The sequence below is a fragment of the Drosophila subpulchrella genome, chromosome 2L, assembly GCF_014743375.2.
Source record: "Drosophila subpulchrella strain 33 F10 #4 breed RU33 chromosome 2L, RU_Dsub_v1.1 Primary Assembly, whole genome shotgun sequence".
In the NCBI taxonomy this organism is placed as follows: Eukaryota; Metazoa; Arthropoda; class Insecta; order Diptera; family Drosophilidae; genus Drosophila; species Drosophila subpulchrella.
Window position 1 is genome coordinate 6,538,349 of NC_050610.1, and position 27,052 is coordinate 6,565,400.

The window sequence follows — 27,052 nt, forward strand, 5'->3', positions numbered from 1 at the left end:
TTAGAGTTGCACATATGGAAAATTCTTTGTATGATTCGGCTAACAAATAACATATCTAAATAAATTGGTACTAAATATATATAAAGTTATGGGGTGTGTGGGTCGTGGGATCGGCCGATCCGACAGAGCTCTCGTGTGGTTTGGTGAACTCACATCGGCAACAGCGAATGGCTGACACTGCTCTCGTGGGAGACGGGTCGCTCGATGGTCATTGAGGACTGCGGCACCTGGCTGTCTGTGCTGATGCCCAGGCTGGCGTAGATCTCCTTCATAACGAACAGGATTGTGTCTTCGGAGCCCCTGTGTTAAAGAAACCCAAGTCGTTTAGAATATCTGTTAATAAGTACACAAAGAGGACTACCCACCAGTAGCACACATGGCTGCTCAGGGCGAAAATATATTCGTTGATGAACTCCAGAGGCGCTTCCTGGAGCACGTAGTCCACTCGCTTTGAGTCGTTCAGCTTTCCCAGCGGGAAGTCAAGTTCGATAAACTCAGGTTCAGAGGCCGTGGTCGAATTGGAATCGGTGCGATTTCTTAGTTTGTAGGATGAGCTGGCCACAGAGCTCTCGTCGTGATCCTCGTTTTGCTTTTGCAGGGCCTGCGAAGACGTCTGACTTGTCTCCTTCTCCAGGGATTCCTCGGCCTCCTTTTTCACCTTTGTCACTGTAGCCAGGAAGTTGACACTATCCAGCGTGGTCTTGAATGTGTCCATAAAACGTTGCTTGATATCCGCTCCCACCCGTGTCATCGTCTCCTTTAGCTCCAGGTGCATCCGCTTGCGTCCCTTGTGGTGGGGAATCAATACCGGCCGAATGCCACTCATGTCCGGATTCACAAGTGCCTCGATGCGATAGGCCACCGGATCGAAGGGATGGAATATGTTGTAGAATCCCGGACACGTGGGTAGGTGGAAGTCGAGGCCAAGCTTATCGATGCCCCGGATGGTCACAAACATCCCGATGGGCGAGCCCAGAGCGAAGAACTTCTTCGGGTGGAATATGAGCTGTGTATATGTGATCACTGGCTGGCCAGTGCCCTCCGGACCCATCGCGTAGCTGACTTGTTTGGGCAGGAGATCGCTGGTCGGGAGCTGAACCTTTAGACTGGCCTGCTTCTGAGGCAGTTGGTCGGGATTCTCCTTAATGAATGAAGTTCTGGCTTAAAAAAATATACATTATTGGTGGTCAAGGTTAAACTCACTTTATTCTCCTCCTCGCTTTCCTTGAGTGGCTCCTGATGGCACAGCAGATCGAACAGGATTAGAGAGCCGAGACTATGTCCTGCCAACGAGACTCCCCCATTGAATTCAGGATGTCGCATTCGGTAGTTTAGGTAGACGTCGTTAAGTTCATCGGCCACCGTGTTCATGATCTTCTGACAGTACTTCGGGCTGGTGTAGAAGAGCACGTCGAGCAGCGTGTCGTTGGTGAAGTTTCGCAGGCGTGGAATCGACTCAAGAGTGATGGATTTGAGCTTTTCGTCGATGCCCATCTCCTCGGAGTGCAGGTGACCGTGCCAGGATATGGGCAAGACTTCAACGCGACCCACCAGACCCATGTCCGTGGAGTTTTTGTAGTGCGACTGAACCAGTTGCTGGGCAATTACCCTGAAGTCATCCACTATAAAATGAGTAAGTAATTATATTTTCAAGGACCCACTGTAAAACCTTTCTTTAAGACCCACCAACTTCCTCCACCGATCTCATTTTCAAATCGCAGGCAGATCCAATGCCGTGGACCATGAAAAGCAGGTGATCGACTCGCTGTGATTCGCCCTGTTCGATGGTGAAGTCATCCAGATCCCTCTTGACCACCCGTGGTCGCATGGAGCTCTGTGTGCTGGTTCCCCAGGTGTCCGCATTCTGTTGCGGCAGGAAGTGCACGATGACGGTTGGTCCGTGGAAGACCACCTGCTCGCCATTGCCCAACATGATCTTCTGATGCCACTCGCCAGTCTCCGCAGATCGCTTGTATTCCGATTCAAGTAGGGCGGCCGTATCCTCGGTGTAGGGCACGTACTTGGAGTCAACTCCCTTGTAGAACCAGGAGCAGCGCCGTACTTCGATGGCCTTTCCCTCCCAATAAACGGGTGTCTTGGTGCGCTCCTTGATGTTCACATCGTACCGGCCACCCTCGACGGGAATTATCAAAGAGGAATCGTCTGTAAAATCGAGTAACTCATGAGATAGTTTATAGAGTAAACGGAAAGTATAGACTTACCAAGGTTAAGACTGGTTTCCAATAGGGCCGAATCATAGTGACTGAATGGTGTCCAGATGAACTTTGTGTCCACGCTGCGCTTGTAGAACCAATGTACTACCACTGGTGAATAAGGCTACAAGGAAGAGGGATAATAAATAAATCTGTCCATTATATTTTCCAGGATTTATTAAACTTACTATAGCCACGGTAGGTGTGGCCACCTGGCCCTTGTCGCTGTTGGCATTGGCCATTCTGAGCTCTCTAAGGATATCGTCGGGCAACTCGCCCAGGTGCTGCTGTAACAGATCCTCAACTGCTTGGCGCTCGCTTTGAGTTGGAGCTGGAGCAAGGGTTGAAAACTCGGAGCAGGCGGATGATGGTGGCTCGACGAGATTGGAGACGGGCGTCTGCGATCGCTCCTGCAGCTGCTTCACAGCCACTCCACTGTGGACAATGTCGTACTTGAGTTCACCCGGTGCAGCGGGTTGATCCTGCAGTGGCGGATTGTTGAAGAAGTTCTGGATGCGCTGGTCCTCGTTGGCTTGTTGGATTTGCGACTGGGTCTGGGGCACCTGATCAAAGAAATTGACCGGATCGCAGTTTACAACTGGACCAACAGGTGTGGGTACTGGCTCAGGTGCGACTGAAGGTGCCGGAGGGGCACTGGGGCCACCAAAATAGCCGGTGAAAGAGTTGACACTTGAATTTGGATAGGAATTTTCGTTTGAACTTGGCGCTTGGTCTTGCGCTTGCTGGGATTGGCTCAGCAACTCAAATCCGAGAGGAGCTGGGGCAGTACTTGTGTCACCAGCTTCCGTAGGTGGCTCTAGTGCCAGGGGTGGCGGAGCAATTCCCTGCTGGACTGGCAAATCCGGAAAAACGCTACCGGGTGCAGGACTAGCAAAGAAGTTAAAGTCCGCGGAGGCAGCTGCTCCTGGTGCTGGGTCAAAGAAGCTCTGCAGGGGCGAGGGGGCAAGTGGTGGATGATTAAGTGCTTCGGCCTCGGTCTGCTGTGCGAAAAATCCAATTGGAGGTGGAATCAATTCCGGTCCAGATTTCTGAATCAAAGGCGTAGCTTTAGTTTGGGCAAATGGACTAAAGACCGTTTGAGTCTCGGTGTTGCTCTGGAATAGATTGGTAGTGCTGGCCTCTGGTGTTCCAAGGAAGGCAGCCGGAGCATCAACTAACTCAGCGGATGTAGCCGGAACCAGTTCTGGTGCGGATTGGGCTGTTGGTATGGCGGCGAACAACGTAGAAGTTGTTGGCGGCGTCGGCGTGAATATTGTAGTATTTGCAGCTGGTGGTAGTGCAAATAACGCAGATGTAGAGTCCTCTTGAGCAGGGGAAAAGAACGACGATACTGATGAAGTTACAGGATCAGCTGTTGGCGCTGGATCACTTGAAGCCGCTGACGGTGGGTCAATAGGCCCGCTAGTATCAGTGGATCCAGTTGGTGGTGGCGGATACAAGGGTACACCCTGACTTTGTCCCGATAAAGCTGGTACTGGCACAAATAATGGAGTCTCTTGTTCCACTGGTGCAGATGGAGCCGGGAATGTAACAGGTCCTTGATCTGGCTCGCTTGATGATGCAAAGAGTGGAGCACTCGATTCGGGGTTGGTCGCTGGAGTATATTCCACAACGGGTTCGATAACAGGAGGACCAAAGAATGGAGCTTCGCTGGTTGCCGTTGACAAGTTAACGCTTTGAGTGATTTCTGGTGGTGGTCCAGATAAAGGCTCCTCTTGGGTCTGGATCTTCTTGGGTTCTTCTTTTGGTGATACTTGCTCCTCGTTGGGCTGTGGTGTAAAAAGATTTATTTCCCCTGTGCCTGCTGGTGGTGGTGCAAAGAATGGGATTCCTTGGGTCAATGAGGGTTCTTGGACCAGTTTTTCACTTTCTGAATTAGTGAACAGAGCAGATTCCTTCGACGGTTGGGGGACAAAGAAGGGGTTGGCTGAGGATGTAGGCGCAAACAAAGGATTTCCTTGAACTGACGGAGGTCCTTGAATCAGTGTTTCCAAAGCTGTCGAAGTTGCAACTGTGTTTGTCGATTGTGGATTAAAGAAAGGAATTCCCAAGGAGGATATTGTTGGTGCTGAGAAAAGGGGTACCCTTGCAATACCAACTGATGAAGGATGATTTGGAATAGATGCTGATGGTGGAGGAGCAACACTTGCGATTGAGGCTGCTGGCGGAGGAGCAACACTTGCGATTGGTGCTGTTGGTGGTGGAGCAACACTTGCGATTGAGGCTGCTGGCGGAGGAGCAACACTTGCGATTGGTGCTGTTGGTGGTGGAGCAACACTTGCGATTGAGGCTGCTGGCGGAGGAGCAACACTTGCGATTGGTTCTGTTGGTGGAGGAGCAACACTTGCGATTGAGGCTGCTGGCGCAGGAGCAGCACTTGCTATTGAGGCTGCTGATGGAGGAGCAACACTTGCAATTGATGCTACTGCCGGTGGAGCAACACTTGCTGCGGTCGGAGGAGCAAAATTGGCAAAAGATGCTGCTGGTGGAGGGACAACACTTGCAATTGATGCCGCTGGTGGAGGAGCAAAAATTGCAGAAACAGCCGGCGGCGGAGCGGTGAATCCTGGACCGATTTCAGGTTTTCCGCCTGTGGGGGGAACTGCGGGAGTGTACACTGGCTGTGTATCGAATGAAACTCCTTGGTTGCCTTGAGTTTCTGGTTGTGCCACTGAGTTCAGAGGTCCTGAAGCCGGTGCTCCGAACGGGTTGAATATTGCCGGTGGTACAGATGTGGGAGGCAAAGGAGCGGCAAATCCGGAAGTTGCTGCAGTTTCCTGCGCCGTCAATGGACTCTTGTAGAGGCGAGTGCCCTTTTGGAGCCTATATGATGCCTGTCCAGCGGCTGGTGGTGGAGCAGCTGCTACTGGCGGAGCTCCTGGCAAGGGATTAGGATTAGATGCAGGAGGAAACGCTGCTGGAGGAAAGAACCCTGTTGGTGGTACTCCTGGTGCGTTTACGTCTTGTGTTGCAAATGATTTGGCAGCAAGAGGTGCTTCTCCTGGATTAAAGAATCCTCCTATAGCGGATGTAGGAGGAAGGTTTGCAGGTGGTGCTGCTGTTGTCGATACAGGTATTGTTGGAACCGCTGGCGGGGCAACAGAAGGAACAGCTTCTGAAGTGAAAACAGAAGGAACCGAGGGTGAAACTCCCGTGGCGATTGTTCCCGATGCAGGTGTAAAGAATCCTCCAACTGCAGAAGTTGGTGGGAGACTTGCTGGTGGTACTGTTGAAGCGTTTACAGGAATTGATGGAACTCCTTGTATGGCAACAGGTGGAGCTGCTCCTGGAGTGAAAACGGAAGGCGGAACTCCTGGGACGATTGATGTCGGTGCAGGATTAAAGAATGCACCTATACCTGGGGGCGCTGCTGCTGGTGGTGCTCCCGGGACTGGAACTGGTGGCCCAAATAAAGTTCCCACAGCAGTGGGAGCTACTACTCCGGTTGACGATAATGATGGAGCGGGACTAGGTACGAAATAGTTACCTCCCGGTGGTACTCCTGGATTTGAAGCTCCAAATAGGTTCGTTGATGGAGCTGGTGGTCCGCTTGAAACGTCGAAGTATCCTACTGTTGGCTGAGGAGGATTGGTATATTCTGGCTCACTGCTTCGGCCAGTGGCGGATTGCACAAGTCCCGAGATGTTCTGCAGAACTCCCGTGGGCACAAGACTGGTCAGTGAGAATAGGCCACTTCCTGATTTGCGCTCTTCTGGGGGAATTGGAGCTAGCTGAGCTGATATGTCAAAGGGAGCAGGATTTGCTGCGGGAGTCGGCTGTGGTGGATATGGTGGCGTCTGGAACGACGGGATCGCTTGAGGAGCCTGGGGAATCTGGGCACCTTGTCCGGATTGCTCTGATAATCCAGGAATGGGCGCGTATAGCTTCTTTCTGGCGGTGAACCGATAAGTGTTGGGATTTCCTGCTGCCGGCGGTGGACCAGGAACTCCAACGTTCGGTGCCGGAATCTCAGTGGGTGCGTAGAACTTGGGTGGTTCGGGGGCGACCACTTCGTTTGACGCCGCTGGAGGAGCTGCGTAGAAGGGTGCGGGTACTGGAGCTACTGGCTGAACGTAGCTGGCCTGCTGAATGTATGTGGGCTGGATGTCCAATTTGGGCTCCTCTGAGGACTCCCTGCTGCCGGAATAGATTCGCTTCGAGAATGTGGAAAACACGTTCGAGGCCACTGATGGCAGGGCGGTGAAGGAGGAGGCCGCCTGGCTCAGCAGTGAATCGTTGCCAGCTTCTTGAAGGGGTTCCAACAGGGGATTGGCGTTTTGATCGCCTGCTCCTTGATATGGACTCGATCCTCCAGCGCCAATTGAATCCTCGCTGCTGGTATTCAAGTTAATCTCGTCGAGCGCCTCGCTGTCGTCAATGCTGGATGGCTGGCCTACGGTAACCAATGTTTTGGGTTCTGAAAAGTAAACCAAAAAGGAATAGGACATTATTAGAGTGATGCTTGAATCTGTAAGAAGAAAGATCTTAATTAGGTAAGGTTGATAGACCCAGAAAGTGGTTAGAAGGTTGGGACCAACTCCCCACTATCGTTCTAGCTTAAACATAAATCAAATCACAACAAAAATAGTTATTGTAATGAATGCAAATTGAAATCGACCGGCGGACAAACACAATTAAAAACGGAACCGATCCAAACGGGTTTACTTGGAATCGGACTTGGAGATTTAGATTAGGGGGTATGGAAAGACACACACCCGATGATTGAACTAAGCAAAGCACTAACATTATTATCATTAACAAGCTTTTTAATCTTTTTCAATGATCTTTGCTAAAATGGAGATGATATATACATACATCCTTGATTATAATCGAATAAAAAACCTATTTTAATAAATTAACTTTCATATATCACTCACTTTTCTAAAAAAGCCTATCACTTTTAATCTTAAGTCTAAATCACAATTAGTTTCTAAAATCCTTGCACAGTCTTAAAAAAACAATTTGAGAAGGTAAACCATTTCGTATAATTGCCCATTATTGCATCAACCTATGCCGCTCGAATTGTTTCCGCCTTCAATTTAACTTGATATTGTTTTAATGGTTCAACGATTTGATTAAACCATAATAATCAGAAAAAACCATGGGGGAGAAGGCAGGCAAACAGGTCAGTTAACGTCTTGAAGCGAGCTAAATCCACACTCTAAATCCGAATCGGGTTTTTCTCTCTTGCATTCGGGGGGTGTCATAAAAAGCCAAATCTTGACATTAGCAGCACCAAATGCCATGGCATTTGTGGAAGAAGCTCTGCGATGCTGAGCGGTGAATGTGAAATGAAAGCGTTTGCCCGCAAAACATGGCAAACGTGTCGTTTGGACAGCAAATACGTCAAAGAATTCACCTCGATCTTGAAACGTGATTGGATCCGAAGTGAGTATTTGCTGGCCAAAAGGTTTTCACACCTCGACTTGGGACTATTTTAAGAACTGCATTGTTCACATACTTAAAAGCGAGTTTGAAATTTTTGCCGCAGCTGCATAACCAGATTCCGAACCACAGACCAATGATTTAGAATTATGGCAAATTATGGGATTTAGAATGCGAACTTTGAATTAAGTCAGGTAGCGTTTAAACATACAGACCTGGTCTGAGGACCATGAAGATGCGTCCGGATTAGTCGGGTTCATTTAAATATCAGTATTCCGTTTGACGGAGTAATTGCCATTAAGTTGTGAGCAATCAAGTCTATTAATCACTTTCATGAGTAAGTTATTAAGCCATTATATGCATCCAATAAATATGCTAATATTGTAATGAGCAAATGAATATAGTAGGGATTTGATAAATGTATAAGAAAACCTATGGTTTCGATGGAAATATGGTAAGAGTCCAATTACTAATATTTGTAAACAATAATTGTATAATTCAATTATTTAACATAACTAGATATCGACTGTAAGGAAACGTTTACCTATTACAACCTTCTGTTCTGTTTGAATTTGAATCCCATGTTGGGTTTCACACTTTTGCTTTTAAGCTTATCTTTAATATTAGCTTACCCTTCAGGGATAACACAAATATAGTTTTGTATATACATATATTTAGTCATATTAGGAGCACCGATAAGAGATATTATACTTAAAAGAATTGAGAAGCTTTATATGGTAAATGACAAAATTTAAGGAGTTTAAATTATTAGAGTAATAAAATACTATTTAAATAAAAATATACCATAATACCTATAAAAATCTAGATTTGATTTATAGTGAAATAAAAAGAGTTGGTTTTCTCATTTTTTTTAATAGATGTCAAGTAAACTAAACTTTTTTCTGTCGTATTTTTTCGCCACTTTAAAGCACTTGACATTGTCGACATTTTGTTGTCACTTTTAGGATCGCCATTTGTAACGGCTAGACAAAGATTAGCTATAGCAACTGCATGAGGTGGGGCTTGGAAAATATTAAATAACGACGAAAAATTCCAGTTTTCAGTTTGAGCTTAAGGTGGTTTTTTGCTTTAATATTTACAAATGCCCGCAATGACAATGACGCATTACGACAAATGTGTTAAAATAAATATGGACGCTTGGCTCGTCTAACCGCAAAGGTGGAAAATGTAGAACAGCATAATTCATTCAAATTGCCTCCTAAAACCAAAAAAACGCACATAAAAATGGGGAAGAATTTTTGTTATACTTTTGGGCATGACATCATAACCAGATTGCGGGCACTTCAGCGCTCAAAAGAAGAAGCATCTGAAAGATCTTCAACTCCAACTTCGGGGTCCGTCTCTCTGTCCCAAGTGCCTGCACATAATGGCACTCAAATAAAACAATTAAGGCCCACATGAGCTCGTCAAGCACGATGAAATCATTTGCAGGATACCCAAAGCATACAATACAACAACAAACAATGCCTCTATAAAGCTGCCCCAAAAAAAGATTGCCATCAATTTGGGAATTTAAACGCTAGCCAAAGGCTCGTGCAGGTCGCATGCCAAAAACGCGGCCCAAAAATCTCAAACAGTACAAAAAAAAGATAAAAACAAAAACAGAAGACGGCAAAAATGTTTGGCATTGAACCCCCAGGCAAAAAAAAGAAAAAGAGGCCGAAATTAAATCAAAATAAATCTCAATAAAATGCGTGCTTTTTGGAAATTGTCCGACGCGCCAATGATGATGAAGAAGCTGCTCGAGACGACGGCCAGTCTGCGTCTGCCAGCGGCTAAATAATATAAATAAACCCGGCACGACTGTCAATACTCTATCTTAAAGGTTATCTGCCTCGATCAGAGCTTTGTTTGCAATACAAATACCACAAATCACATTGCTGCTTAGCACACATTACATTACACAGTGCATTTGATCAAATATAAACATGATGTTATAGACATTTAATATTAAAGGTTTAAAATCACTTTCAATTTAGATGGTTTATTTTTCAGAAGATCAGAGATTAGAGATCTCCTGACTTTTTTAAAAATACTTGACCACGAATCGTCTATAATAACATCATCCAATTCGCAATTATTTCCAGTCATAAAAGATTATCCAATTTTTTCATAAAATGTATTTGCTCAATAAAATCCTGTTAATCGGAACATAATTTTGTAATATGTTAAAATTTGGATTATTACACTTCGTAAAGTAAGTTACTATACATTTTTATAGGAACCCTTAGACAATGAAAATTTGTATTATCTTATACATTGTTCAACTACGATCGCTTATTATAAAAATTTATTGATATTCAATCAAGAACTCTTCTGTAATGCCTAGTTTCCAAAAAGGAATTTATTTTGCCTATCTATTGTTCGGCCCAATTTCTCTTCTATTTTTTCGGCAAATCCTATAAGTCTTCCGCTCAATATCCTAAGTTTATCCACAGTTTTGTGAAATAAATTAATCAGAGTTTTTTCTAAATAGGTATATGTGCGTGCTGGTTCATTTTTGGTGTGCACTTTTTGATAGTCAATGAATTCAACGACGAACTGCATTTTTTCTTTCGGAGAAAAAAGGCTTTTAGCGCGATCCAAACAACTTTGAAGAAATTCAACGTGGGAGGCGCAGTTTTCAGAATGCGATGCTCGATTAATGCTTTCTTCCAGGGATGTTATGACATTATTAAAAATATTTGACCACGAATCATCGGTATTAACATATTTCAAGAGTTCGCAATTATTTTCCTCCTCCAACGGAAAACCAGTGGTGAGACTCTAGGGTTAAATATGGAATTAACAAATTTAATTTTTTCTTCTGACAAATTCTTACCAACACATTGAGCGAACAAATTATTAGAGACAGACGCATCTTGCGACGCACTTAAAATAACTAATTGCCTATGGAAAACGTCGTGCCCTTTTATTGTGTAGACTTTGCACTCTCCTCAAGTGAATAAAAACTACCTGCATTTTATTTCAAACACTGATTGGCCGAATCCTCTAGAAAAAGGTCATCATAGCAGGATGGATTAACAAGGGGCACCGAATTCAAGTGAAAAGTGGTGATCTGTCATTACCAGTACCAAAATCTGGAAGATTATTTTCTTTCAGATTTTGGTACCGCTAAAATCTGGAAGATTATTTTCTTTCAGATTTTGGTACTGGTAATTACGATCGTTATAAATTCGGCCATACAAAATTTTTTTTATATATATATATTTTTTTAAAACATTTGCCATTAAAAAACTAGTCAATGCAAAATAACTTTTAGATTTTAGCATTTAACAATAATTAATTTAAATTGTTTATTAAAGTCACGGTACACATTTTAAACGGAAATCGTGACAGATACTGTAGCAGGGAAATCGAAAATCCAGATAAAGCATTTTTAATGGCATCCACATTCGTGTCAATTTGTGTCATTAAGTTATGATATTCGTTTTGATCGTTCACACTTTAACTCAATTCACGTGCATCGCTTGCCATCTTATCTAAGATACTGGTACACAAAAGTAAATGATCCCTCATTTTAGACGCATTAAGATATTTAAATTGTTCTGCCCAAGGACTTGAAGAATTTAATGCATTTACACGGGCTTGCAAATTTTGGAGAGATGTCACATATTGCTTACACGAAGGATATGATTTCATAAAGGAGATTTTTGTATCCAATTTTTTTTTTTGATTTACTTCCCACCAAGCCTCTTCTTTATCTTGAATTCCAATAATATTTCTGAAGAATTCGCAAAGGTTTTCCATGTTCGTTTCCAAAGGAGAGCTTCTAGCAGGTATCTGCGATTAACAGATAGTATTATATTTTATTTGCGGAATTGTTACAAAATGTCTTATCAGAAAGACCAGGCAAACAATGAAGAGATGGAAATACATTTTCTTAAATACTTTAAAGAACTGCAATTCCTCCACGTAAACACGCTGTTTCATAGCACTTTGTTGAGAGTTTATCACTATCGCAGATTTTATTTTATTATCTAAGGCATGGACCGTAGTTTTTAAATATTATGGAAAAAACAGTGCAAATGTTTGATATATAGAGCACATCCTAATTCCATCTTGGTGGTTTTCATTTTTTAACAACGCTTACTCTAGGTTCGTGATATAATATTCTTAGCTATCAACAAAATCGCGTTACCCTTTTAAGGAAGTGAATCATTCCAGGACGGACTAACAAAAGACTTAGGCAACAAACTCAGGTAGCCGAAAGTTCAGGTGAAAAAAGGTGATGGGTCTCGCATATTTTCGAAGGTATTTTTCGGGGTTTTTTCCCCGGGCTCTTGAGCAAACCCTTTCGGGTAGGGGTATGCTAATTGTGTCAGCCACCCACAGCCACACCCACTGACCCGTGACGCATCTGCCACAATCTCGCTTCCTCCGGGTAATTCCGATTGTGGATTCCTATGACTCTATATATCTTATCGATTGAGCGGCACGAGGTGTGGCTTTCCTTTTCAACTTTTATCTACATACATCCATTTGCAACCAATTGTTCAATATTTAAACAATTTATGAGCCACAAAAGCACACAAAATGTGGAAGTGCGACAAGTACAAAAAGGTCAGTAATTAGTGGAGTTTGTTTTAGTCGGTCGACAGTCGCGCAGCGATCCGCAGTTGCCCCAGTGAACCGAAACGCAGTGCAAGTGAAGTAATATTGAAAGTAATAAGGATAATAGTGAAGCCAAGTGTTCAGTGACATAAGACCAGGAATAACAACAAAAGCTGACACCGCCTTGCACCAATTCGTTCTTCGAGAGGCTCGTTTGGCTGCTGCTGGCACTGCGAAAACAAGTTGGTAATTTTTGATTAACACTCTTGGGACATGCGTACGTGTTTATATATTCATCATAAAATTAAACCAGCCTCGGCTTCAATATGTGAACAGCAGCACAAACAAAATCACAGGCCGGGCAAGTGGCAAATGGAACGATAATCAAAAAAAATTCAACACAAAACGATTGCCAAATATTTAATTTGTTTTATTGAAAGGGTTTTTCTTTTGCGTTCGTTGCCGGAAAGTTGTTAATTGTAGCAATACCAGAAAGCAGAAGCAAATCGCCGTGGAAGGAGAGCAGCAAAATTGATTGCATAATTATTAACGAAAGCACAACAAAAGCGAAAAAATCGCAAAGTGAAAATTGCGTGAGCTGCATAAATTCTCGATGCAATAAATTTGTTTTCAAACTGTGGGGAATTTTTTGACTCGACTCTCCTCTTTCGACTTTTATACACCCTTTACGACTTTTCTTTTTATAGGAGGTAATAAATCGTACAATTTAATTACAGGCTGTACAATAATAATAATTTTTTAAAAATTAAACTCTTACCAAACGGGATGTTAGGCCAAATAGCCATACTCCTCAGTGAAACCACACAACTAGTACTTAGTAACTCAACGCAGTGCGGCTATTCAAAGCCGAATATAGTGTGGTTCAATGGTTTCTGCCAAAGACCCCACTGTTAGGAGGTTTTCGACCGAGGCACGTAGGTCAAGATGGGCACGATTTTGCATGGGAAATCCGTCAAGTCAAGCTCAAGACGCTCAACAATTTGTCATCCAAACTTGAAAGCACCAGAATCATTGTGCTCAAACGTCGTAGTTGTGTTAACACATTTGTTGAACAACCTAAGGTTCTGCGGGAATAACAATAAAATGTAGTTTTACAAGAGAAACCTTCTTGTTTGTGCCACACATTTTTCATAGCCAAATGAATAGTTTCCTTTTATACAACATTCGTGGTACTCTCAGGTACTCACGCCTTTGGCAAAACTAATTTCTATGGAATTTGTAAGCCCAGGTAATGAAAGCAGGCCTGCTAAACCCTTTATTACTCACAAAAAGAGATGAAGGAAGCCTAAACGCTTCCGCATACAGTATTTAAATAAAGAAATATACACACATGGCCCACTATATATTTACGCGCTTGTATTTATTATGATTTTATTGATGCTATCAGCGACTGGCAGTCGGAGTTGTCATATTAAATTCATTTCACGCTCCATTTTAATGCGCCGGCCAGTCGGGTAGTCGAACTTCCTACACAAGTTCAGAGTCGGTCTGTTTTGCATGAATTTTGACGACCGCCGAGGCGATTATTTATTCAGTTTGCATGCGACCAATGCGGTTAATTTTCGCCATAATGGTTCCCTCAAAAAAGGTCAACATGCAAAGAACTTTGCCAGAAAAAGTGGCAAAATTTAATAACTTTGAACTTGATAAAATACTTAGGCTGTGTGACACTGTATATCATGGTTATTTCAGCGATAAGATTTGAGTCCAGTTCAGCGACCCATTGAACTTAGACATTGAGAGAATTGATAATAATGACCCATTATTATCTTAAAAAATAAAAGCAAGCATCCCTATAAATTAGCACAAAAATGTTACTGAACTCAATATAATTTATGTACACTTTTTACTTTATAGTATTTATATTGAAGATAAGGTGAAATATATGTGCAGAAAAAATGTTGATAAGGCTTCTCAAAGAAATCCTATAAAAGCAGGGAATGCCTCGGAAAAATCACATTGAATTGTCAAGAATTGAGAAATGCTATTTCTCCGGACCATTTTTTTCCTGGCATTGCTGGTGAGTATTTCCAGAATGACACAGCTATTCAGAAATTAATCCTGGTTTAAATCAAAGGCATTTGCCAGGACTAATCCCGCAGAAAGAAAAAAGGTAGCAATTTGTGAGTTTTTCCAACACGTTCACACGTTCCAAGATGATCAGTTGGAAGATTCGGTGATTCTGATGAAGAGACTTCTGGAGGAAATGGTCACAGCTCTCTTGCCCTATCCTGAGTACGCAGATTACAAGGAAAGAATGCAGGCCTACCTTGATCGTGGAAAGACTATCGTCAAGTCAAGTTCATTGCAAGAAAAGATGGCATATTTTGAAGGATTTAATGAGGGTGGTGAGATGCCAATGTTAACGGGGTCTCCCGCCAAGAAACAAGAGCTTACAAGGCCCTTAAATAATTTCCAATCGAACATGATTTTCAATGTGCTAACAGAGTTTCACAAAAAACTAATCAAAGCTGCTGGCGATATGGAGCGAGTTGTACGCCTTTCAGATAACTCTTTAGAGGGGGATCTATTTAAACTGCTCGAGCAATATCGGTCGGAGGGCTTGGGAAGCTTGACTCAAAACATTGCCTCTCGTATCCTGGCATTAAAACATCAATATCAATGTGCTTAGAAAGGAAATTTAAGCAATTATTATTATATTTTAAACAAATAAAATGATTAATATAATATAATATACAATATGTATAAAATATATAACAAATATTGTGAGCAATAACAATAACAATAAACAAATATGTTTGTAAAGCATATCTTTATATTTTTGGCTTTCAGCAAAGACTGTAAAAATTATAACTAGACGTCAGATTACAGGGGAAATCACTTTTTAAACTGCACTCTAAAAACTCACATAAAACTATAATTGGTTTAAACTTATTACGATTTTATGATAATATTTATAAACTGTCAAGTATCCAACCTTTAGTTATCAATCTTAAACAGTCAAAGGTAACTTTTATGTATAACACAGAAAATAACTGTTATCAAAAGTAAAATCATTGAGATCCATCAACCCTTTTGAATTTTTGAAGCTTTTAGTAAGTGTGTATCCAACCTACAAGACTGTTTAGCTGATAGTAAGTAAAATGTTAATATTTACGACATATTAACATGATAAGATCTTGACATTTCAGCTGATATCACAGCATGTTTTGTGCTGAGAATGATATAGCGCTGGTTGCATAACAGGTTGATGATACTATGGGAACGGAGTAGCCAACTGACCGAAGATATTTCCATGGAGCTGCCACCAAACAATCGTGTCATGAACATATCCAATTGTGGCATCAGCTCAGCTGCTCCAGCACGTTGCTTCGGTTTATCAGTGGCACGCTCTTCTAGATTCCGATTCCGAACTACTCTGTGGCCATATAGCTGCGGCTATACCCATACCCAAAGCTATATACCTGCCGAGTCGGCCGCGTAAAGAGAGCCGATCCGACGAGCTGATCAGAGCAGAGGTATAGGTATAGGTAGAGGTACTGGTAGATGTGGATGTGGAGTGGAAATGAGCAACGAACTGCTCCGCTGGCCGCAGCTTGTGTTTCTGCTTTCAGTTTCATTTGAGACGTTGACGCGATCGCCAGCAAAAAACAGGCAGCTGCCAAAATCGCAGCCAACCAACTTCGAGCCGCGCATGAGAAATATATATTTTAAACGGGTTAATCCAATACACAGCCGAAAATCGAACGCTCTTAATTTTATAAACTTTTTTTCTTTCGCTCGTTTTCCCATAAAAGTCGAGCGTAAATTTCAGCTGCAAGTGAATTTCTGTGCGGTGTTGTTGTCGTGATTTGCATAATCTGCAAGTTAATAAACAATGCAAAGAAGTGGGCAAAACTCATAAATAAAGTGCACCGCTTAAAGTGTAATTAAAATTCATTGAGATTTTTTTTCGTGCGCACAGCAAGGAGAAAAACAAGTTTGTTGCCTAAGTTATTTGTTTTGAATTTCGAAAATTCGCCAAAACATTTAATAATAAGTATTCAAAAAAAGCTGGAACGCTGTCTTAAGTCCAGGCCACGTCGACAAGAAGTTCCATAAAAGGCAAGTGCAAGAATAAATTAAAGCAGCTTTAATTAAAATATTTAAAGCCAAATAATAAGTGTAGGAAATGAATAAATTCAAAGCAGAAAAATAAACTAAATAGATCCAATCAGAGAGTAACAAAAGCAATCCGGAACACGTAAGAATAAAATGTGAATCAATTTAATTTCAATAGATTATTATGCAGCAATAAAAGTTTATACTTGGCTCAGTCCAACGTTTAGTTCTACCAACTGAATCCCATTAGTTTAACGATTGTTAATTGTTGTTAGGTAAGCCAGGCCCAATAGAACCCTTCAAAGGGCTTTTAAAGCCCAAACAAAACATAAACAATCAATTGGTTTTTCAATGTCAAGAAAATCAACAATAAATGCGCGTGGGTTCTCTAAAGGGTCTGACCCCCCACCTCCCTAACTCAACGATCTCCACAAATATTCAACGCTGATGATCGTCAAATAAAGCTGCCACAATTAGAGTGCATTTTAAGTCGATTCAGCTGACACGAAGGGGCTAGTCTGTGCGAAAGGGGCATAGAAACGCAATTTGAATTTATAATTTTCGCAATTATTTTTCATTAATTTGCTGTGGCCATAAAAACGGGCAGAATAACGTCCGAGTGATATAAAAATCATAGCGAAAATAAATGCTTACGCGTCTGTTAATCACATCTCGTCGACTGACTCCACGTAATTGCAAAAGCTACAGCAAAAAAATTAAAGCGAAAAGAAATATGTAAATAAATAAAAACCGACAACGTGCTCGCCTCTCTAATTTGTTTATAGAACCTTTTTGTTGGCGCTGTGTATTTTTTATGAGCCCCAGCGAATCAGCTGCTGACGGCTTTTGTGGCTGATTGATGAACTGGCCCAGCGGGTTTTGTTTTTCAGCTTTTTATCTAAGCACTTTTCCTTGATTACAAAGTAAAGTGCCTATAAAAAATGAAGAACCCCATTGAAGTTTGCACCGTTATGGCCCACTCTAATCACGCTTGAGTTTCAATCTTTAAGTACATTAGAAATAATGGAATGCATGGACTGTCAATCATTATATTATTACTTTACGGTGTGCTCGTGTTCTTCTATGCATTATCTATATTTTCAACGCTCAGTAATATTTATGTACATTTCTTGCCCAAAAATATATTTTTGTTTATAAATAACCCTATAAGTTTTTACTTTGTTTTGGTTCTTAGTAAAAATATATTTGCTGCCAAAAAAACTTTCTTTCCCCAAAAACTCTTACTTTCTTCGGAACTGAGGAGTTCCGCTTGGTCTTGTAAAATCTTCCTAAGAATTACGTGACCTGCAGAGGCTGAAAATTTTAAAACTAAACCCCCACAGCATTAGCTCGAAGATTACTTATGAATGGGGATTGTGCAATGGTTTTTAACTTTTAAGCCGATAAAAGCCAAGTATGGAAACAACAGACGAACGTGTCTTTAACGAATTTATCATGGCAAAGTTTTATAAAAGAGAAAATCCGGACTGGGGAGACCTCCAGACCTCAAGAGAGGCCTATGCTCTGGGCATTAAATTGCATGATCCCCCTCTGACCCCCAATCGAGTGACCTTGCAACGCACGAAAATGTACAAATCAATTTGAAGTTGATTCAGGCAGCCTGCCAAACGAGAAAAACGAACGCAGAATATTTTAACTTAATTTATTTCCATTTTACGCATCAATGCGATACTTTTGGATTTCGGCTTGAGTTAATATTTCATTTCGGTTTTTGTTTTTTTTGGTTTTTGTTTTTTGCGGCTTTGCATATTGTTAATTAATGGCAGCTGCTCGTTTTTTTTGGAGGAGGCAAGACGCCCCTCCATAAAGCTTTTTTACGCTGCACATCACGAGTCGAGAGCCAAGAAATCAATCACTCAAATTGATTTGTGGGTAATTTGTTATTCAAACAACTCAAACACAAAACGGCTGCAAAAATGCAGCAAAAAGTTTAAGTACACACAATGGCGAGTTCAAAGGAATATCAGCATATCATAAAACCGTTTGCATGATGCCTTAACGAATGTGTTAATTGCATTTGCTTAATTAAATATTATAAATTGATCAAATTGAAGCCAAAGAGTTAGCGTGTTCCCTCCGGCTTAAATCAAGTTTAAACATTTATTTTTATTCACAAATGAATTCACATGTGTGAGTTTACACATCCACGAGAAGTCGTTTTTTTTCTTCTTTATAGCAAATTTGCTTTATTGTCAACGTCGTCTTCGTTTTCTGTGTTTCTATTTTCCTCACCTGCAGCAGGTTTAACAAAACCTTGACCATATCTTTGTATATATATTTTAAATACCCTACCCGGTTTTTTTATTCCAACGAGTTACTTGGACTTTTAGTTGATTTTCGGCCAAACTTTTCATCAGATACACGTACTAGCATTTTAACTGTCTTTTATCTGTCTGTTTATATTAAGTGATTTGGATAAGTTCCAAGCATCAAGGCTTATTTTTACATAATTGCATGACTTTTGCAAAATATTTTTGGCTCTACATAAGAAGCATGTTATCATTTTTTATTTTAACCAAGTTACAAGGCATTTTTTTAAGTAATGTGGCAATTGATTTTTAATCTGTCCGATACAACATGTATTTTAAATTAATTACTTATATTGCAACCAGTTTTGAATTATTTTCTAACAAGGCAAGCAACAGATTATAGATCAGTTTTAATGTACCTAATTATCGAATCTTATTTCATACATTTCCTGAAAGTTCTAGTTCTGGAGGTTAATGATTTCATTTCATTTAAAAAACTTTCGAATTACATTAACAAATTTAGCATATAATTTCCCAGAATTTTGTAGCTAAATGGAAATTTCCTCATAACTCTGCTCTGGCAATTTGCTATAAATGTTCGATTTGTCAGGCATAATTATTTAAAATGATTTTAATAACACGATAATAATCACAACGAGCAGTCACAACATTTCACTTTTTCACATTGCGAAAGTGTTGAAAAGAAGACAGACGGAAAAAAAATTAAACACCAAATCTATAGAAAAACTAAAAATAACGGTTCAACAAAAGTGAACTCGAAATAATCATGAATAATTGCGTCAATTAAGTAAGCGAAAGAAGTCAACCAATCAATCATCAATCATTGAACTCTCAAAAGCTTTCCAAAAATTGTATTTTGACATATTTTGTCCGGTTATTTTGGTTGCAGACTTTGATGGTGACAAGTGCGGATTGCTAGAGACACATACTTATAAATCAAACGAAATGATTTTAAGAACGCGGCTTTGGCTGGGAGTGCTCCTGGTGGCGCTACTCCTGAGTCCCACAGTTTCTGCCGAGGACGAGGATTATGGCGGTGAAATGGTGGGTTCCAGCCTGGGAGGCAGCGATGATATCTACGACCCAGCTCAACTGGATGCCGAGGTGGAAAAGGAGATGGAACAGCATCGCAATAGCCTGGAGGAGGATCAAACCGAAAGCCCCCAGACCATGGAGCAGGAAATGAGCACCATCCGGCCCATGGAGGGCAGGATAAACACAATGGCTCCGTATTCCGAGGAGAACACAGCCTCCGAAATGATGGAGGATGCTCCAACCCAAAACCGGGTGTCAAAGGTGGACAAACCTGCTAAAGATTACTATTACGAGGACGGGCCCGAGGAGGAGGTGGTGGCCAGTACCACAACCAGAGCGGCCACCACCATGATCCCAGAGTATGTGCGCCAGGCCAAGGCGGAAAGATTCCCGCAACGTGACCAGGAGCACAGTACATCCGACTATGGAGAGGAAGAGGCCACCAAGTCGGTGGATGAGCAAGCACCCGCTGATCAGTTCTACCGAGTAGAGCATCAGGAACCCATTCCCCAGGCTCAAGTTCAACAGTTGCCCAGTCAGGACAAACCCAATCCGTTTAAGTACTCCACCGAAGATGAATACTACGATGAACCGGCGGAGGTGAAATCAAATCCCACGACTACCACGACAACCTCAACCACCACTGAGGCTCCTTTGCCCATTCTGAGGGCTCGTTTCGGTGGCTTCCCCTGGGCCACCACCCAGGCACCCAATCCTCAACCCACAACCTCAACTACCACCTCTTCGACCACAACAACAACCACCACCACGTCAACCACAACAACACCCAGTCCCAGAAAACAGCCGAAACACATCCAAGTGTCCGGTGTCACAAAGCCGGAATTACTTCCCGCGGATCAGCTGCGCAACTACATCAAGGATGTCTACATCCGCATGCCCCTGGCCGTGATTGTGGATCCCTCATCCGCATCTTTGGAGCAGGCGAAGCGACTTTACATAGATGCTTTGCAGGACAAGAACATCGACATCAAGATTGTCTTGGTAACACTTAATGGAGACGGTGAGTCAGTTAATATAATGCTTCTTTAGGCCATTATATTTATATATATATATCGAGTAATGTTAAATTGATACTTAGAAAGGGAATTTCTTCGAGAACACTTGTCGGCTTAGACTTAAAACAAACCCAAATCGTTTGTGCTTAGAACTAGGCTAAAATTATTTAGATGCCTCCTAATTAAACTAACTAAATTTCCCTATTATAGGTGCCCCATCTGCCTTCAGCTTCAACAATACCCGCGAGTTCATCGCAGGCTTGAACAGCACCAAGGAACACGAAGGAGGTAACTCATTTGTGGGCGTTCTCCATGCCGCCGAGCTGGTTCCCTACGACAGTGCCGTTTTCATCTCTACAGCAGCGATTCCACCGCACACGGAACTGGTCCAAGATGCAGCCATCACCCTGCTCAAGAAGAGGATCAGGGTGAGTTGATCAACCCCTAAGAAGATTCCCTAAATAAATATCTTTTCAAACCCCAAAATCTAAAACATTACAATCCCTGAATCTCTTTAGCTTTTCCTTCTTTGGTACGGTGAGCGATCGGGCAGCGAGAACGAAACGGAGGACGCAGTGGGCGGCATCCTGGGCGAGGTGGCCATCCGATCTGGTGGCGAGATCATCCACATAGTGAGCACCGAGCATGGACAGCACATAGCTGGCAATACGGTGAGATTTGAGCGCGATGATAGCAATAGCAGCCAGCAAACCTGACCCGCAATTGGGGTAATTAAAATGTGCGAGCCAAAGCAAGATTCGGCGGGGAAGGCCTAGGTGTTGAGAAACTGAAAGTGGCAACCAGATCCAGCCGAGTGTTGCCCAAGCAGCCAACTGAGACGGAGCCACTTGGATTACCTCTCCAGTGGCCAGGCGGCAACGGCAACCGCGACAGGTGGTGCTCAAGACCCCGCGACTTGTTGTCGATGATGGTGCATCTTTTGTTTGCTGTGCGGCCACTGCAAAACTAGGTTATGGAAAGAAAAGTGAAGGGCAAGTCTGTTGGTAGAAAGGAAGCCTAGACAAAAATGCCGAAATTAACCCACACAGCGAAAATGGCAAATCAAGTATTTTGTACTCAAATTCTGCAATGCGGAACAAGAAATCAACTTAATTCGAATTTCCTGGGTTCGGAGGAGCTCAGTACCTCTCTAGTTTATCTAATTCATTAACATACTAACTTTAGGAGTTTAAAAAAATTAAAGCAATGGTGCTTCGATCCAGATTTCTAAGAAAATGTTTATATTGGTCCTTCAAGCCGAATTTACACGACATTCTTATAGAAGTGTCATTTAATCTGTCTTTATCTTTCAGCTCACCCTGGTGGCGGACGCGTATCAGGGCGTCCAAGAGTTGGATCTGCCGGTGGACACTACGTTGTCCAGTCTCCATGTCCGTATCGATGCGAATATGAGACGGGCCACGATGGAGACGCCGAATGGTGGTTAGTCTTTCTCGAAAACCGAGCTATACAAGCACCGACTCCAATTGCTCTATCGCACCTACTAACGCAGGGTTGTATTTTAGTGTTTAGCGAGTTAAATGTGTAGGAGTCTGTGTGCCAAACCTACCTAGATCCTAAGTCTAATCCTCTTGATAATGGCACAAGCTTTCAATAACTTCCCAGATGGAATGACAACTGTACTACTGTGTAATTTATGTCCTTAGCTCGTAAGATTCATGACTAACCCCCAATGAATCGCTGCTCTCTAATTCCAAGTCAGCTATGCTGATCCTTGTATATAGCCGAAGTCCCAACGCTTTCCTTAACCAAAACGCTAGTATAATAATAATGCTCAACAAAACAACACTTAACACTTAACTGTAGTACAAAGGAATTTTCAATATATATGTTTACTGTTTTACAGATACAAAGTAATAAATGTTTTAGCTTTTAAGGGTCCACAAATAAAACGAAAACGATAAAAAGCAAACTGATTTAACACTTAACCACACAAAGATAACGATTTTAAATGACGACTGCTTATGGGCTATAAACTACTTAGCCAAATACCTGTATTACCAACATTATAATACAATATTATCAGTTAAAATCGATTATTTTGTGTGTGAAGCTATACAACTATATATTTTTCGGAATTCACCTTAACTTTATATCCGCACTGTGTGTTCTAGTCCCTTTTGTGTTTCGTCCTCAAAGGTGAGTATTAAAAACATATATATTTGTAAACCATTTTAATCTAGAGCACTTTCAACTGTCCGGCACAAAAGGCTTTTGTTGACTAACTTAAAACGTAGAATGGTTAGGAGAATGGATCAAATATAACGAGCGTTCCCTTAGATTAATCATACGCCACGTCGAACGACTGTACGAAGTCCAATTTTTATATTGTATAGGCTATTAAAATGAAGATTGCATAGGGTCAGACAGAAAATAATTATGACTCAAAAACGATGGAACAAAACGCGTCTCGAGTCAAAAACATGGGCTTATCGCACAAACCGAAAATAACTAGTGAAAGTATTGCAATCTTTTTATAACTTTTCGAACAGCCGATTATAAACAAAGTTATCATCCGGAAGTTATCAATACAAGCGCACTCTATACATGTGCACTCTGAAGAAATCAATTTTTGGGGAGGTTTTTTTCATTGCCTTCCTCAACTCCAAATGAATTGTGACCTTTTCGGAGAGGTTTTTATATTTAAAAACCGACTCAAATCACATATATTTCGTAATAATATATGTAAATTTTCAAAAAAAATTGGCCAACAACTAGACATTTGCGAATAAATCTTCCTTTTGCAGTTGTTTATTTTCACTTCGTTTGGGGTTTCTTTTATATCTTTTAAAATTTCTTTTTTTTTCTCCTTGAAATCACATATATACATACATTTTTAATAACAAAATTAGGCGAATCGCCTCACTGTCAAGGGCAAGTAGAAAAAGTACCCAATTTTCGTTGATTTTGTACACTTGCTGGCTATGTCGTCAGCACAGATCTAGACCGGCAATTAAAATAGCTTCTTGTCAACACTTTAGCGGCGTTTAATCGTTCGTAATTCGCTGATTTCACAAGGAAAAACAATTGTTTTTGTCGCGATTTTTGTAGACGTGTTTTTTTTACACAACAACTACGGCGCAGCTGCCAGGCCAGGGTTGCCAAGGTCTTGTAGTAGCCTCTGGTTAGCCGCAAAATTTGTTTATTTAATGTCTGCTAATTAATAATTATCATTGCGGTTTTAAATTACACGTTTTGAGTCTCACAAATTTAATGTTTATTGCACAATTTTAATGTTTTAACTGAAAGTGGTACGAACTACGAAGGTCTGGCAACGCCGGGCAAACACCTGTAACAGCTGTCCGCGCTGCGTGTTGAATGGCAAACAGCTGTTCGATTTTTGTTTATTTTTGTGTTTACCTTTTTGTAGAGATAAATTTGAAGAAACTCGCCAAACTCAACGGAGGTAATGTATCCGAGACGTCGAATCCTCAAGAACTGGATGCCTACGTACCCCTGAATAAGCTGCGACGCGCCACAACTTTCAAATTGAAATTACAAGCCGAGTTGGACGAGAAATACAATGTTTTCGTTCGCGCCGAAAGAAAAGCGGATGTGTTTTTGGGTGAGTTATTCTATAACCAAGTAACAAACAACCCGGCGGTGTCGATTGCCACACAGAACTGAGCCCCAGTTAGCTAATTGATTGCTCTGGGACTCAGTTTCGATTGATAAGAGTCCGGGATCTGTTCTGTTTGCCCGAATGAACACGAATCTCGGGCTGATAACCGCTCTTCAACCTTGGATGGAAACGTCAGTGCTGACGCCATCATCGCAATATTTTCATATTATGACAAAAACACGTGTGCGCATCTGATTTTATAATGTTTTTCCTCATTTTCCCACAGGCGACATCATCAAACGAATCGATAGCTACTACAAAAGCGGTCAAACAAAGCCCAAATCGGCCAAAATCCAGTTTCCCGACAGGGAAAAGGACACCGAGAAGCTGGAGGAGGATGTGGACTCGCCGAAAAACGAAATCGAAACCTTTTCAGAGAAGGAAATCCAAAGATCTACGAGTCTGAACCAAACCCTGTTGACCTCCTCCACGGGACAGCCGAGGAGCACCCTAAATGCAATGCTCCTTCAGCGATGTGGCACCAAAATTGAGTTGGGCACAGAATCCAAACTTTTGGTGATGGCTGGTCAGACAGCCTCGCTGCTTTTCGAGGTCACCAACATGAAAACGGAGACAGTGTACTCCACCATTCAAGTCACCGACGAGCGGCGCTTCCTAGTCCAGCTGAGTCCCACCAGGTGCGAGGTGTTTAAAGCCAACTCTTAGCTAGTTAATTAAGTGATTTTGACCTTGTAGATTGAACCTGCGCGCCCAGGAGACGGCCACAGTGCGTCTGACTGTTTTGGTGCCGACTGGCACAGCTCAGGGCACCACGGACCGCATCACCTTCACCAACTATGGACGTGAAACCTCCACTTTGGCAGTCAATCTTAAAGTGGTGACCAGTATAGATGCTCAGGTATGTATAATCGGCCATTAGTCCTCCGTTATCGTAATATGTTGATGTAATTTCAAGGACTCAACTGGCCCTACTTTATCGTGGGAGTTTGGCAGCCGTTGCGATTATCTCACGCCCGAATCCCTGAATTGCGGCGAGCGTTTTTGGACGCTGGATGTCACAGCTCAGGACTGGCAGTCGGGCATGTTGCGTTTGCAGGCTACGCCGCCGGAGGGACTATTCTACAGAAACTATTACACGGCTGGGAGCACAGAGCCCCTGAAGGCCACTTACATGGCTTCTTGCTGCGAGCCAAAGGTATCACTTGTCGCTATCGATGCGGCAGGCAATCAGAGGAGCCTGACCATCGATGTGAGGGATGTGTATTTGAACGAAGCCGCCATTGCTGCCATCTGCCTGGGAGTCATTCTTCTCCTGCTGCTGATCGCAGCTCTCATCTGGAGCATTGTGTGGTGTTGTCGGCGGAGAAAGACGACGCTAGAGCTGCCCACATATAGATCCCACTCCACTAGGAGTATGGAGTAAATTGTTGTTAAGTTATTGTGCCAAATAAGAGTCGAACAGAACTCGAAAGAGTCTAATAAAATGCCATGGAATGACTGTATAAGAAGTTGTAAAAATCCACCTGTCAGTATAAGGAAGATGCATAAGCTATGAAATGGAACAATTTTTAAAAATTTTAATTTAATTATTGCCTTTACTAACCGTTGTGTTAATTATATAGCCAATTGCAAACTGAAGAAGTGATAGCTAAATTGCCAAAAAAAAAGCTACCATAACAAAAGCTTCTAATCTACAACTTATCAGGAAAAACATTATCAAAATACAACGTCATCTACATAACATTTGATCAAATTGGGAAGTATATGTATGGTGCAAAAAAAAAACGAGTCTCCAACTTTTCACTGCATATCCAGGACATTCCAATCCCGTCCAGAAGTTTAATATTAAACAAGACCTTTTAAATAGACAGGTTATTTTGTTATATTTCAACTTTGAAAGAGTAAGATTATTTGGGGAAAACATATCTTATAAATCCATTATCAAACATAGTCAGCCATTATATTCATTAACTTGATAAACAAACTCAGTGGAAACCAAAACAAGAGCTGACCTTACTCATTTTCCTCTATACTAAGAGCAGATTTGAGTATCTTGCTTACTGCTAATGTAAATCAGAGTATAATTAAAGGGGTAGAAGGTCAAGTGCCTGGCTTATCAGCTTATCATTAGCAGTACCGCACCCGAGCAACAGGTGACCCCCACTCCGCGTTGGATTCCCGAGCGAGCCGTGACCCACTTACCGCGGTTTAAGATGCCAGCGATGAGGACGGGGGCCGCGGGGGGCGTGGCATGTACCACGGGCGGGGCGGCGGGCAGCAGCTGCGGCTTGTTGGGAAAGTCATCGAAACTCAGGCCGGTCACGGAGGCGCTCAAAAGCGGATTTTTAACGACACGCGTCGGATTTGCATTGTTGTTTATGCGAGACACGTCACCTTTCGATCTTTCCGACATGTTAGCGGTCGTTCAGGAGCTATATTTATAGGTAATTCGATGCGTAGGTGTACTGCAAGTACTTGGCTAGCTTGGAGGTCTTTTTACCCGCAGGATTTTCACACCCACGACTGTTTTTAAGCGGAAATCCCGAGAAAACTTCCAGGCAGGCAACTTTCTGCTTCTTTCCGCGCTTGACATTCACCGTGAAGAGCTTTCGACCAGGGCTGCAATGCTTTCGAAAATGCGGGGGCGGATGCTAGTGATACCCGCGTTTATTTAAAATATTTTTTATAAGAATTTAACTATAACTTTATGACAAAAAACAAACAAGAAAGAATATATTAGAATCAAACAACAGAATATATTTAATATAAGCGATATGCGAACAACCTATTAAACAGTTGTTAATTATACAGTTTTGTTATATGTAATAC

General features: G+C 42.0%; 5 protein-coding genes across 8 annotated transcripts; 2 read left to right on the forward strand and 3 right to left on the reverse strand.

Moving 5' to 3' along the window:
• LOC119545991 (nascent polypeptide-associated complex subunit alpha, muscle-specific form) lies at positions 1 to 26,817 on the reverse strand. Of its 2 annotated transcripts, none has more exons than XM_037851981.1 (7): positions 26,426 to 26,817; positions 2,402 to 6,651; positions 2,223 to 2,337; positions 1,687 to 2,163; positions 1,204 to 1,622; positions 366 to 1,138; positions 1 to 300 (listed from the first exon to the last, which is right to left on the reverse strand). In XM_037851981.1, the coding sequence occupies exons 1-7, from the start codon at positions 26,634 to 26,636 to the stop codon at positions 150 to 152; spliced, it is 6,396 nt and encodes a 2,131-aa protein (XP_037707909.1). In that variant the 5' UTR covers positions 26,637 to 26,817; the 3' UTR covers positions 1 to 149. The 2 variants fall into 2 exon arrangements, with proteins under 2 accessions (XP_037707909.1, XP_037707908.1); XM_037851980.1 differs by having other exon boundaries at positions 366 to 1,141; positions 26,426 to 26,816.
• Positions 9,875 to 10,500, reverse strand: LOC119545996. Its single transcript, XM_037851992.1, has 2 exons — positions 10,462 to 10,500; positions 9,875 to 10,406 (listed from the first exon to the last, which is right to left on the reverse strand). Exons 1-2 carry the CDS (start codon positions 10,498 to 10,500, stop codon positions 9,966 to 9,968), a joined length of 480 nt encoding a protein of 159 aa, XP_037707920.1. The 3' UTR covers positions 9,875 to 9,965.
• LOC119546060 lies at positions 10,923 to 11,573 on the reverse strand. The gene is given in 2 exon segments (XM_037852129.1): positions 10,923 to 11,423; positions 11,532 to 11,573. Coding segments are annotated over 2 exon segments (543 nt in total).
• On the forward strand, positions 12,244 to 25,722 carry LOC119545993. Of its 3 annotated transcripts, none has more exons than XM_037851985.1 (9): positions 12,244 to 12,440; positions 19,458 to 20,624; positions 20,830 to 21,047; positions 21,138 to 21,290; positions 21,933 to 22,062; positions 24,011 to 24,205; positions 24,489 to 24,900; positions 24,959 to 25,121; positions 25,179 to 25,646. In XM_037851985.1, exons 2-9 carry the CDS (start codon positions 19,514 to 19,516, stop codon positions 25,644 to 25,646), a joined length of 2,850 nt encoding a protein of 949 aa, XP_037707913.1. In that variant the 5' UTR covers positions 12,244 to 12,440; positions 19,458 to 19,513. The 3 variants fall into 3 exon arrangements, with proteins under 3 accessions (XP_037707913.1, XP_037707912.1, XP_037707911.1); XM_037851984.1 differs by having other exon boundaries at positions 12,244 to 12,436; XM_037851983.1 differs by lacking the exon at positions 12,244 to 12,440 and adding an exon at positions 15,787 to 16,280 and having other exon boundaries at positions 25,179 to 25,722.
• LOC119545995 lies at positions 14,093 to 14,910 on the forward strand. The gene is made up of 2 exons (XM_037851991.1): positions 14,093 to 14,235; positions 14,293 to 14,910. The coding sequence occupies exons 1-2, from the start codon at positions 14,197 to 14,199 to the stop codon at positions 14,845 to 14,847; spliced, it is 594 nt and encodes a 197-aa protein (XP_037707919.1). The 5' UTR covers positions 14,093 to 14,196; the 3' UTR covers positions 14,848 to 14,910.
• Positions 26,818 to 27,052: the final 235 nt, after the last annotated feature.